At 60.0% G+C, this 12,095-nt stretch overlaps 3 protein-coding genes across 3 annotated transcripts; 1 reads left to right on the top strand and 2 right to left on the bottom strand.

Moving 5' to 3' along the window:
• Positions 1 to 233: 233 nt before the first annotated feature.
• FA10DRAFT_276063 (hypothetical protein) lies at positions 234 to 4,438 on the bottom strand. Its single transcript, XM_025523302.1, has 5 exons — positions 4,292 to 4,438; positions 3,840 to 4,229; positions 3,647 to 3,782; positions 3,350 to 3,584; positions 234 to 3,282 (listed from the first exon to the last, which is right to left on the bottom strand). The coding sequence occupies exons 1-5, from the start codon at positions 4,336 to 4,338 to the stop codon at positions 338 to 340; spliced, it is 3,753 nt and encodes a 1,250-aa protein (XP_025375798.1). The 5' UTR covers positions 4,339 to 4,438; the 3' UTR covers positions 234 to 337.
• A 137-nt stretch (positions 4,439 to 4,575) lies between these two features.
• On the top strand, positions 4,576 to 9,055 carry FA10DRAFT_268777 (hypothetical protein). Its single transcript, XM_025522471.1, has one exon. The coding sequence runs from the start codon at positions 4,647 to 4,649 to the stop codon at positions 8,919 to 8,921; it is 4,275 nt and encodes a 1,424-aa protein (XP_025375797.1). The 5' UTR covers positions 4,576 to 4,646; the 3' UTR covers positions 8,922 to 9,055.
• FA10DRAFT_268776 (SDA1-domain-containing protein) lies at positions 8,976 to 12,018 on the bottom strand. Its single transcript, XM_025522470.1, has 2 exons — positions 9,264 to 12,018; positions 8,976 to 9,180 (listed from the first exon to the last, which is right to left on the bottom strand). The coding sequence occupies exons 1-2, from the start codon at positions 11,921 to 11,923 to the stop codon at positions 9,069 to 9,071; spliced, it is 2,772 nt and encodes a 923-aa protein (XP_025375796.1). The 5' UTR covers positions 11,924 to 12,018; the 3' UTR covers positions 8,976 to 9,068.
• Between the last annotated feature and the right edge of the window lie 77 nt (positions 12,019 to 12,095).

The following is a 12,095-nucleotide window of genomic DNA, read 5'->3' as shown; positions in this document are numbered from 1 at the left end:
TGAGGATTTTGCACTATCGAAAGGAGGCGGGTGAGGCACGCTAGGATCTCGCGGTAAGCATCATCAGTAATTCGCTTCCGACTGTTCCTGTCATTGCCGGATTTGGACGACAGGCCTTATTTTTGCGCTGGAAATGGCATGACTCGAGCAATGGCGTAATTGGCAAACCATGGGAATCTGCAAGGTAGAATAGTCCGGAGCCGAGAATCGAAGCGGTCACGAGAGCAGCTTGTGAGGGAATGAAGTGAACATTTTCCGCGGCGCACTGAGAGAAATGACGAGTCTACAAGAAAGGAAGGATGATAGCAATTGTTCACAGACCGCCAAATCGGCGCACTCAAGGAATATTGAGGATGGGCTTGAGCGCCTTGATGCACTTTTTCTGCTCGAGGGAAACCTGGTCCCAAAAGAGCTCCTTGAGCGTGTCGATGCTCTGCCGCGTCAGGTGGCTGAACAGCTCGTCCGATTCATCAAAGTGCCTGCCGTACGTTCTCGCCGTCTCGTGGGGCGCACACTCAATCCTGACGGCCACGCCAGCACCGGCCGACTTGGGCGTCACAATGTCCATCCGCTTGTGGTTGACTTCGAGAGACGTCACTCGACCCAGATTGATGATCTCACCATCCTTTCGCACGCAGATTGGCGTACCCATCCTCAGGTCACCCGCCGTGATCTCGCACCCAAGGATCAAGGGCGACCGCTTGGCAAAGGCTGCCAGGATCTTGAGCCGGCATGGCCAGACTGCCGTCGCCGTATTCTCCTTTTGCTTCGTCTCGAGGACCTGCTTCTGATGCGCGATGAAGCTGTCGAAGAGATGGTAGATGATCCTCGCCGAAAAGATCTTGACGCCAAGCTCCTCTGCCATCCTGCTCGCGTCCTTGTCGATGTCCACGTCAAAGCAAAGCATCACAGCAAGGTCCGGTGCCTTTTCCAGCATCGTGGCGCACCGCATCACATCGCGCTTGTACACAGGGCCGATGTTGATGCCGTTGACCGGAATCTTGCTCTGCTTGAGGAATTCTAGCAGGGCCTCGAGCGAACCGAGGGTGGACGCCTGGACGCAGACGCCCTTGCCCGACTTGTCGATGGAGTGGAGAAGACCAGTGAGATCCGACATGACCTCTTCCTTGAGCTCCTCCTCATCGTCGTCGGGGCCGCAGACCATGAGGCGCGAACCACTGATGGCCTTTTCGAGATCTGGCGCAGAGATCTTGACACCCAATGCAGCCTTGACAGTCTTGTGGTGGACATAAGAGCCCTTGACACGCATCTCCTTGAGGGGCTGTGGTGTAAGCAGCGCTCGAACCTGCGTCACAATGGGGCCGTTGAGACCACAAAGGACAATCTTGTCGCCCTCGTGCATGACACCGTTGGACAGAATCACGTCGATGGTCGTGCCCAGACCCTCAATGACCTTGACCTCGAGCACGGTGCACTCGAGCTCAGAGAGGTACATGAGCCGCTCGCTCATGCGGTCCTGCGTCAGGTTGACGAGGAGCTGGAGCATGTCGGGGATACCCTCGCCCGTGTGAGCACTCGTGGGAACCAAGCTGACGTTCTTGGCAAAGTTCTTGTTGTCGTAGTACAGAACGGCGTTGAGGCCTTGCTCGGCAAACGCGATGATCGTCTTTTGGGCTCGGTCCTCGAACTCGCTCTGGGTTGCGCGGCTCTGCTTGGCCAAGCTGTCTCGGAACGCTCCGTCGGGTGTCGGCTGCCATCCGTAGAGTCGGTCGATCTTGTTGAGAGCGACGATGAATGGCGTCTTCCTGTCTCGCAGCAGCCGGATCGACTCGAGCGTCTGTGGCTCGAGGCCGTGCATAATATCAACGACGAGGATGGCAATGTTGCACAGAGAGCTACCCCTCGTGCGCAAGTTGGTGAAAGATTCGTGACCAGGTGTATCGATGACGAGAAGACCGGGTGTGTTGAACTTTTGCTTGCCTTCTGGGTCGATAGGCATGATCTTTTGCTTGAGAACGTCGACAGGGAAGTAGGTAGCACCAATCTGCTGTGTGATACCACCAGCTTCGCCTTCCTGCACGTTGGTCTGGCGAATCTTGTCAAGCAGCTTCGTCTTTCCGGTGTCGACGTGGCCCATGATGCAGCAGATGGGGCTTCGCAGATCGTCCTTGTTGCGTGCGGCAAGCGCAGCCTCGTGCTTCTCCTTGCGACGCTTCTCGGCCTCGGCCTTGCGTTGAGCAGCCATACGCTGCGCCACAGTACCTTCGTCTTCATCTGAATCATCCGAGTCGTCGTCGTCCGAGTCGTCATCTGAACCATCAGAGTCGCTGCCCGAGTCGTCCTCTGACTCGTCGTCGTCATCATTCTCATCCTCTTCCTCTTCCTCTTCTTTCTGTGCAGCAGCTTTGGCCGCATCTGCTTCCTTCGTCGCCTTAGCCGAAGCAGCCGCCGCCTTCTCGCTGGCGGCCTTGGCATCAGTCCTGGCCTTCTCTGCAGCGGCCGAGCTCTTGCCATTGGGCGCCGCCTTGGCGGCAGAGGCAGGAGCAGCCTCCTTGACGCCCTTCTCCTTTTCACCGGCCTTCTTCGCCTCGACCTTGGCTTCCTTTTCACCATCGTCACTCTCGGCATCCCACTCATCCTTGACGCCATCGTCTGATTCTGCGTCCCAATCGTCCTTAACCGCATCGTCTTGGTCGTCCACGTCAGCAGCGGCTGGCTCCGCTTCGGCAGGAGCAGGGGCAGCCTCAGAAGCAGCTGGCTCGGGAGACGGCGCCTTTTCCTCTGTCTGTGCAACAGCCTCTGACTCGGGCGGGGGAGTCGATGTAGGCGGTGCCAATTTGCTCGGAGGGCCTGACGTTGGGAACTTCTTCTTCTTCCGGTTGTCTGCCAATGGTCTCTTCTTCTCCTTTTCACCCGCTGCCGCAGACTCGTCTGGCTCGCGCTTGACCAGTCCGTCGACCTTGACCTGTCCGCTCTTCAAGAGTGCTTGCATACGCGCCTCGGCCGCCTTCTTTTCCGCCTTTTGCTTGGGCGTCAGCAGCTTACCCTCGCGTCGCAGCTGCTCTCGCTTCTCCTTCTCCTTCTCCTTCTTGCGCTGCCTCTCGGCCTCCTTGCGCTCGGCCTCTTCCTTCTCCAGTCGCTCGGCCTCTTCCTCTCGCCTCTTCGCCTCCTCCTCGGCCGCTCTTGCCTCTTCCTCAGCTTTTTTCTGGGCAGCAATGCGGGCCTGAAGTGCCTGAAGAGCCGCTGACGGCTTCTTTCCTCCGGCAGAGGGCGCAGGTGTCTCGGCCTTGGCCTCAGCGCCACCCTTCTTCTTTTTCTTCTCTGTTGGATGAGTCGATTTCGTTGGTCAGTGGAGGACGAATGAGCCCAAAGACACGCATATACTCACTCTTCTTCTTGTCGGCACCACCCGCTCCCCCTTCCTCGTCGCCTTCGTCTTCATCATCTGCAGCCTTTTGTTGAGCAGATTCCTCGGCGGCGGGCTCCTCTTGGTCCTTCTGCACTGGAGACTCGCCCTCTTGTTGGTCGCCACCAGCAGCTGCCTTCTTTGCGGCCGCCTGAGCCCTCTTCTTTTCCTTTTCTCTCTCCTTCTTGAGTTTTTCCTTCTCCTTCTTCGTCAGGATCTGCCAATTTGCACAGTTAGTGGAACATTGCATGTACCAAGTGAGGACAAAGACGGGCTCACTTTCGGCGTGCCATCGTCCTCGTCTGCAGCTGGTTGAGGTGTTGCCGTACCGCTGCCCTTTTCGGCCTCTTCTTCGTCATCGGCTGCCTTCGGCTTACCGCCCTTCTTCTTGCCGGCCTTGGGATCAGGGAACTCACTGCAGCGCACTGTTCAGAAAAAGCGAGTCTTGGAAGGACAACAGAGCCTGACTCACTCATCCAAGTTGCCCTCGACGGGCGCCTTGCTCTCTTCTTCTTCGTCATCCTCCTTCTTGACGGCATTGCCGCTGACGTCCTCGCCCAGCTCGTCCCAGATGTCGTCGTCTTCCTGCTTCTTGTTCTTCTTGCCCTTCTTCTTGTCCTTTTTGCCACCCGCGCCGCTCTTTTTTATCGCGCTCATTAGCCCTCCGAAGTCCTCATCGTCTTCCGGCTTGGACTTTGATGCTTTGTCCTGTTCCTCGTCGTCGTCATTATCGTCACCACCTTCGACAGCCATGGCAGCGAAGGCGCTTTTCCGCGCAGGAGCAGGCGCCGCATCGTCTCCCGAGTCGTCAGCGGTGCCATTGGTGATAGCGGCGGCAGGAACAGCGTCTCCGGCCTCGTCCCTGGCGTCACGATTCAGATCAGCGAACCTCGACCAAGAGCAATCTGGGCATTTGTTACTCACCAGTAGTCATCGCCACCGCCCTTCTTGGCCCCCTTCTTCTTCCCCATTGTGAATCGCAACTACCACCAAAGATCTAGGGTTTTTCCTCGGGGCGTGAGTCTTTGTTCCGGTGCGTGTGCTCGCGCTCGCGGTGAACGGGGTGAGAATCCAAAGCTAGAGCGAGCGCGATCCTCGAACGGGAAAAAATCAGAAAAAAAAAAAAAAGGAGGGCAAGGGTCAATGATCCACGTGGGGCGCTCATTTGCGACAGTAGCAAGCATCTTCCTTGTAGAGAGAGAGCAAGAGAGGAACGAAGCTCTTCAACCACTGCCACAGGACGGTCCGAACAGAGAGAGAAGCGCTTTGACGGACCACCATGTCGGCAACGCTGCTCTCGCGGGTGCTGCCTGTGCCTGTGGGCGACGAAGTAGTCGAGCTGTCGCTGGATGACCTGCCCGTCGACATCGAGGACTATGTCCAGGTGCTGCGCGAAGAACGGTCGGCAGGCCACTTTTGGATGAAGCTGGCGTCCGAGTGTGGTGCTCGCAAGCGGTTGCAGGACTGCGAAATGGTGCTCCAGTCGGCCATTCAGACCCTCTCGATGGATCCCAGGCAGGGATACCGACCCAGCCAGGCGTCTGCCGAGGAGTGCGCCCCCTTTCACGCCATGCTTTCTACTCTCTACCTCGCCCGGGCTCGGCCCAACCCCAAGGTCATCCTGCCCGAGGCCAAGTTCCAAAATCTGACGACAAACGCCACCATCGAGCCAAAGGAGCGTCAGCAGCAAGCGGCGGCCAGCCACGCGCAGAGCGCGGCCGTGGGAGCGGTGCCGCCCATGATGAAGGGCCGGGCGACTCTGCGACACGGCGTCCTCCTTGGCAGGGGCATCTTCTTGACTGTCACCGGGCGCACCGACGAGGCGCTCAAGGCGTTTGACGATGTTCTCCGGTTCCAAGCCCGGAACCCAGCGGCTTTGATGGGCAAGGCGTGCTGCCTGCTGCGGAAACGGGCATACGCCAACGCGCTCAAGATTTACCAGGAGGTCTTGGCCATCAGCCTCGCACAGAACGCGAGGGCTGCCCAAGAAGCTGCCACTGCCGCCGCTGCCGATGGTGATGCGGCACATAACCCCGCTTCGAAGTGGCTCGGCCCCGACCCACGCGTGGGCATCGGTCTGTGCCTCCATGGTCTCGGCAAGCTCGCCGAAGCGCGCCGTGCCTGGGCGAGGGCGATCGCCGTCGATCCGAAAAACCCGTCCCCTCACCTCCTTCTGGGCCTCTCAAAGCTCAATGCTGCCAAGCAGCTCGCCAGGCTACCTCGCGACCTGATGCGAGGCGGCGTGACCGAAGTACAGGCCCGCGCAGCTGTCTACAAGGAAGGATTGGCGCATGTAGAGGCATCGTGGAAGCTCGACAACAAGGTCGCCATGACGGCCATTGCCCTCGCGGAGCACATCACTGCAAGAGCCGTGGCGACTGCCGCGACGAACCGGGAGGCCGCGCAGAAGGAGTTTGGACGAGCCCTCAAGCTTGGTGAACATGCCATTCAGTACGCCGATTCTAAAGCGGCCGTTCTGCAGGCTTGGCTCGTCTTTGCTCGCACCGCCCACCTCTGCAGCTACTCATCGCAGGCCAGTAGCGGTGCCGTGGCCGATGAGATCGAGCTGAGGAGTCTCGCTCAGCGCTACTACGGCCGCGTCATCGAGGACTACAGCCGCGGACCGCCAGGAGGCGGTGCTGGACCTTCAGCAGATGCAAGCAACAGTTTGGCGCCTGCCCACGCCCTCGCCGCTCTCGGACTCGCGCAGCTCCAGGTGGCCAGGGGCGAAGCACTCGGTGCCAAGAACACGCTGGAAGGAATTCTTTCGCGGCCGGCTTCCACCTCTTCATCCTGCATCGAGCTCTCGCTCCTCTCGGCTGCCGTTCGCGCCCAGTCGCACCCTGGTGCTACTGCAGCGGAGAAGCAAGCGGATCAAGATAGGGCCAGGATCCTCCTTGATCGGACTCTGCGCAGCGTGGAAGCTGCACGGGCAGAGACACGCGGTGCTCGACCCAGCGACGACCTCGATGTCGTCATTCAAACCTTGGCGCTGGCAGACAAGGCGGACCAGGCCATCAACGGATCGGACGACAGCCTGGCTCCCGGCCTGGCCATTGCTCGGACAGCGTTGGGAACAGAGAAGTTGGGCAAACTCGCACTCAAGGAGCTGGCACTGCTGGGCGACGATGTCCTGGCGCACGTCCAGATGGCCGATCTCGTTCGAGCAGGCGGGCCACAGGACCTGTCACGAGCTGTTTCAAGCTACGTGACTGCGCTCCGGACGCTCCGAGTTAAGCAGCTGGACCTGGGAGGCGAGGAGCTGGCCTTGAAAAAAGGCCAGGAACTCGCCGAGGCAGAACAGCTTGCGGTGCGTTTGCGAGCTAATCTGGGCGCCCTCTTGGGTCTGCGCGGCATGGAAGAGCACTCGCCGCAAGCTTCGTTGAGGTGCCTCACTCTGGCTGTGTCCCAGCTTCAGGAAGCCTTGAGTGGAGCAGGTCGAGCCACGACCTCTGCCTCGCTCGATGCCGAGAAGACTGTGACGCTGTACAACCTCGGTCGAGTATTGGAGCTGACGGGCGCATTCGACGACGCACGCAAGGCCTACGACGCCGTGCTCACGAATCATCCCGAGTACGTCCACGCAAAGACGCGCCAGGCCCTTCTCCTCGCTTCACAAGAAGCATCACGCGGCGTCAAGGCGGCGACGCAGATGGCCAACACCCTTTTCAAAGAGGCACTCAATTCCGACCCAGCCGACATTGACACACGCTCGACGTATATCTGCTTCCTTGCCGGCGAGCTTCCGGGCAGTCCGGTGCCTCCGCAGTGGGACGGCATCAAGGAGACCATTGCGCAACTGTTCATTGGCCCCAACAGCCCCCAGGCAGCGAGCCTCTTTGGCGGTGCTACGGCGGCCAGAGCCGTATCAGACGAGGCGCGACACGACCCGTATACGCTGGCCAGCCTGGGATGGACATACTACAACATTGCTCACTCGCTCAAGCCTGGGCCCAATCAGCGCAAAGAGCGGACACGGGCCCTGCTCCGTGCCGTCGACCTGATGGACAAGGCTCTCGCTGCCGACAGCCGATGCGCATTTGCCGCACAGGGCCTCGCCATTCTCAGTGCCGAAGGCTCTCTTCTGGACTTGGGTCTTCCCCCCAACACGACGCTGTCCAGCCTGCCCGATGCAGATGTGCGCCGCAAGAAGGGCGCCGACGATGCGATCAATCTGCTCGGCAAGCTGCGCGAGGTGCGGGCCGATGGCGACGATGGGAGCGTCAACATCTGCATGGGCCACGCCTTTATGGTCAAGGAGGACTACGAGCGGGCCCTCAAGTCCTACGAACTGGCACACCGGCGTCATCTCTCTTCTCAACAGGACAACAACAAGGAGGAGGCAGCCGAGGGCAAACCGTCGATCTTGCAGTACATGGCCAGGGCAGAGTACTGGCTCGGCCAGCGGACAAAGTCGTACAAGACGACGGCCCACTCGCTCGTCTACCTCCAGGAAGCGCTCGATGTGCTGCAGAAGCGCGCCTCCGAAGCGGGCGGATCAGCCGGCGCGGCGGGCGGCATGCTGCAGGAGATCAAGTACGTGCGGTACAACATGGCGGTGACGCGGCAAAAGGTGCTGCAGATGCTCTTTGACGCCAGCATCGAGTCGAGGAGCCTCGAAGATCTGCAGAGCGCCGTGAGCCAGCTCGACGAGGCGCAACGAACCTTTGGCGAGCTCGTCGACGATGCCCGGGCCGGCCAGCTGAGCTACATTACCGCAGAAATCGTCGAGCAGCGGCAAATGTACGGCGAGACGTCGCTGGTCAGGGGTGCAGAGAGGCACGTGCAGGAGCAGGCCGAGTACGAGGAACGGACAAAGGCGGAGAGGGATGCGGTTGCGGCGCGCAAGCGTGAGCGGGCCGAGAAGGAGGAAAAGGAGAGGGCCGAGAGAGAGGAGCGGGACAAGGAGGAGAGGGAGCGGATCAAGGAGGAGAGAAAGAAGGCGCTCGAGGCGGCACGAGCGTGGGAGTACCTCCGCGAGGATATGCTGGCAGAAACCGAAAAGAAAAAGAGAAGCTCTGGAGGAGGCGGCGGAGGCGGAGGTAGGCGTGGTGGAAAGAAGGGAGCAGGGAGGAAGAAGAAGACCGAGGAAGGTGGCAGCGAGATTGAGACGAGTGATAGCGAGCGCGACGTTGGAGGCCCGCTGGATGAGGAAGAGGACGACCCAAACATCGTCAGCGACCACAGCAGCCAGGAAGGAGATGGTGGGCTGACGGAGAGCGAGGAAGAGGCCGTCGCGAGTGGGGCCGAGAGCGAGGGAGAAGAGGGAGAGGACGCAGCAGCGAGGCGGGCTCGAAAGCTCAAGAAGCTCAGCGACAAGAAGAGGCGAAAGGAGGAGAAGAAGGATCGCAAGAGGAAGAAGAAAGAGCGGAGAGAGAGCGGCGGCGGAGGCGAGAAGAGAAAGAAGAAAAAGAAGAAGCCGTCGACAGACGCAGCAGGGTCAGACGACGAGGAAGAGGGAGAGTCTCGGCCGTCAAAGAAGCAAAAGAAGCAAAAGACCAAGAGGCCCACCAAGGAAGACGACCTCATCGACTCAGACGAAGAGATTCTTTGATCATCGCTCCTTCATCATCATCAGCTCGCTCTGGCCATCATCTTGTGTATGTGCGTGTAAAATTGCCTGATAAAATCAATCTTTCGATACATGATGGTGGAGTGACGTTGCAATCATCTAGTAGTAGTGAAACGAACCGAATAACCTCTACTTTTTGTACTGCTTCTTTTGCTTGTCCTTGGCCAGCTTGAGCTTTCTGCTCTTTTCCGAGAGCTTGGCCCTTGCCTTGCTCCGCACGCTCCAGCTGTTTGCAATCATCCTGTGTGCAGCGCGTCGCAGTCAGCAAAGAATTTCAAGACGGGGGTCAAAAGAACAACCAAGGCTGATGATGGGGTCACTCACTGATAGGGCTTGCTCTTCTTCTTTTGCTCGTTGTTGGTGCTGCTCATCTTGTCCTTCTGCTTCTTTCCTCGCTTGCTTCCGAACTTGTCTCTGTCCTCTCGGCCCTTCTCGATCGACGCCATGCGCTCCTCGTAGTCGGCCTTTCTCTTCTTGCGCTCGCCCAGGATCGCATACTCGTCCAGGATCGAGGTCGAGGCATCTCCAGCCGACGACGACTGCTGGTGGCGGCGCATGGCCGCCTCGAGCGCGGCGACCTGCTTCTTGGCCGCCGTGCCCCCGGCGCCACCCGTCGCGGCGGCCTCCTTGGCCTTGGCCAACCGCAGCTCGTTGAGGCGTGCAAAGTCAGCAGGCGTTAGGATGCGTGTTGTGGCGATTTTCGAGATGGCTTCTTCCTCTTCTGCGAGCTTCTGTGCCTGCTCTGTCACGCCTGCTACCTCGCCGTCGTCGGCATCGTCGTCGCTTCCCTCGCCATCCGAAGATGCTCCATCAGTCGCGCTTGCACCCTCGCGCACTCGTCGACGCGCCTCGCGCTTGGCCAGCCGGCGCTCCTTGACCCTCTCCAGCGGCGTCTTCTTCGCCGTCGCCTCCTCCTCCCCATCGACCTTTCTTCTCTTGCTCGCCTTTGTCTCGTCGTCGTCGTCGCTGTCGCTCACGTCAAAGCCTTCATCGCCGCCCTCGTCACTGCTGACGTCGATCCAGCCGCCGCTGCTGACGCTGTCGTCCGAGTCCTCGTCGCTGCTCTCCTGCTCCCACTGCTCCCACGCCTTCCGGTCTCGCTCCTCCTCTTCCTCTGAGTCGGCCTCCTCCATGGCCTTCTCCAGGAGGTCGAGCCCGACGATGCCTTTAGTGACACCCGATTCCTCGCCGAAGCCCCGCACACGCTGGGTGCCCGCCGCGAGGGCCATCGAGCCCGCCTTGCCCCGCTCTTTCCGCGACAGCATCAGCGGATTCTCGGTCCTGTAGAGCTGCATGAGACCGCGTGCGGCGGCCGCGACGCCCTTGTCTTTGCTCTTGCGGTACGACACGAGGTCCTCCAGAAGGTCCTTTCCGTCATTGGCACCGTGCTTCTTGCCATCATCGTCCCGCTCTTCCTCGCCGTCGCCTTCCTCAGTCTCCTCACCGGAGCCAAGAGCCCAAATCTGACGCGTGCAGATCTCGCGCACCGTGTTGATGCCTGCAGCAATGACCTCTGGCCCGACGCCCGGGTGCACGAAGTTGTGGGACAACTTGCGGACCAGCGGGAGCAGCGTTGAGGGCGGCGTTTGGTTGTGGATCGACTGCGCGAGCGAGACGAGGATGAGGGTGATGTGCGTCTGGTGTGGGTTGAGGTACTTGACAATGTAGCTGTAGAAGGCGAGGACGGTAGCCTTGTGGATGCTCATGACCCGCGTCATGAGCTGCATCATCCGGACCTTGTGCTCCAGTGGCAGGCGCTTGTCGCCCCGCTTGAGCTCGTCAAAGAGCTTCTCAGCGAACCCCTGTGGGTCGTATAGCAGGTTGATTGCGGCCGCGTTGGCGGCATCTGTGCCGTCGGCTGCCTTGTCCATGCGCTTCTCTTCCGCCTCTCGCCTCCGCTTCCGCGCCACCGAGGCAGCTGCCCGCACCTTTCGATCGCCCGACCGGGTCTTCTTGTTGACCTTGCGCTTGTGCTTGAGCGAGTTGACGTCTGGGATCACCGGCTCGTCCTGGTCCGAATCCTCCTCTTCATCGGAGCCGGCACCTGCCTCTGTGGAATGCAAGTCGCCCAGAAAGAAGCGAATGGCCGACGACTGGACGCGCGGGTGGGGATGTAGGCAGGCGAGGGCGAGGAGCGAGACGGTCTTTGCGTCGTTCCAGATCCTCTTTCGCCACAGCTCAGCTGCAAGACGCACAGCCCAGAGCGCCTCGCCACCACTGCTCGAGCCTTGCTGACCCTTTCCGTAGCCGACGCGGGCCAGATGGGCCGCCTCTTCGTTGCTGCTACCGCCAAGATGATGTCCAGGCATGCCGACCTCGACGACGCCAAAGAGCAAGCCCTGGACGACGCGGTTCAGCTGGTGGTTCTTCGCCTTGGCGTTTGCGTTTCTGAGATCTGTCGTGATGGTCCGCTGGAGGAGCGAGCGGAGGGAGGAAGAGGGCGAGGCCAGAAGGAGGGGGAAGAGGGTCCGGAGCAGCTGTTCGCTCGAGATGACTTCTCGGTTTCTGAGCAAGACCAGGCTCCTGACGCATGCTGACCTGACCTCCCGACCAATGCTGGCGTGATGATCGACGAGGAGCGAAGAAATGTGGGAGAAGAGGGGCGAAGTCATTTCCGGGTATGATGGCGCGAGCTGCGTGACAAAGGCCAGGAGGGCAACGAAGCGCTCCTCGTGCTCCTTGCTTGCCTTGGCCTGGCCTTCTCCTCCCCCTGCCCCGACGCTCGCCGTTGCACCGGCACCTGCTGCGCTGCCAGCTTGGTCCCCAAGACCCAGGTCACCCGCATAGATGCGTCGGAGACTCTCGTAATGGTTCCATTGGGCCCGGAATTCGTCGGTGTATGCTGCCGGATCGCGCTTGAGCAGGTTCTGCAGCGCGGGGAGATTGGATGCATTGAGCAGGCCTCGAGCCTTTGATCGGTGTCGAAGACCATTCGAGTCAGCGTACACGGCAGACACCGGCTCAGCTCCCTTTGGTGGCGCCATCGTCGTCCGCTCCTTGTACCTCTCGACGTTGTCGTCGTCGTCTTTTTTTCGCAAGCACTAGACGGGCCAGAAAAGTCTCTCTAGGTGGAATGGAGAGGCAGCCTAAAAATTTGGAAGAGGAAAAAAAAAGCAGGGAAATTTTGGTGCTCAGATCTTTTTCTCTCGGGCGAGA

The sequence above is a fragment of the Acaromyces ingoldii genome (genome assembly GCF_003144295.1).
Source record: "Acaromyces ingoldii strain MCA 4198 unplaced genomic scaffold FA10scaffold_5, whole genome shotgun sequence".
Lineage (NCBI taxonomy): Eukaryota > Fungi > Basidiomycota > Exobasidiomycetes > Exobasidiales > Cryptobasidiaceae > Acaromyces > Acaromyces ingoldii.
This window is presented reverse-complemented; position numbering and strand designations above follow the sequence as displayed.

What these genes read in the sequence shown, in the direction of transcription:
- FA10DRAFT_276063 (XM_025523302.1), bottom strand. Translation starts at nt 4,338, where the DNA reads ATGGGGAAGAAGAAGGGGGCCAAGAAGGGCGGTGGCGATGACTACTG. An exon ending in AGGACGATGGCACGCCGAAA is followed by an intron (nt 3,585 to 3,646) that starts GTGAGCCCGTCT and finishes GCAAATTGGCAG; the next exon opens with ATCCTGACGAAGAAGGAGAA. An exon ending in TGGTGCCGACAAGAAGAAGA is followed by an intron (nt 3,283 to 3,349) that starts GTGAGTATATGC and finishes CTCATCCAACAG; the next exon opens with AGAAGAAAAAGAAGAAGGGT.
- FA10DRAFT_268777 (XM_025522471.1), top strand. Translation starts at nt 4,647, where the DNA reads ATGTCGGCAACGCTGCTCTCGCGGGTGCTGCCTGTGCCTGTGGGCGAC.
- FA10DRAFT_268776 (XM_025522470.1), bottom strand. Translation starts at nt 11,923, where the DNA reads ATGGCGCCACCAAAGGGAGCTGAGCCGGTGTCTGCCGTGTACGCTGAC. An exon ending in AAGAAGAGCAAGCCCTATCA is followed by an intron (nt 9,181 to 9,263) that starts GTGAGTGACCCC and finishes CGCTGCACACAG; the next exon opens with GATGATTGCAAACAGCTGGA.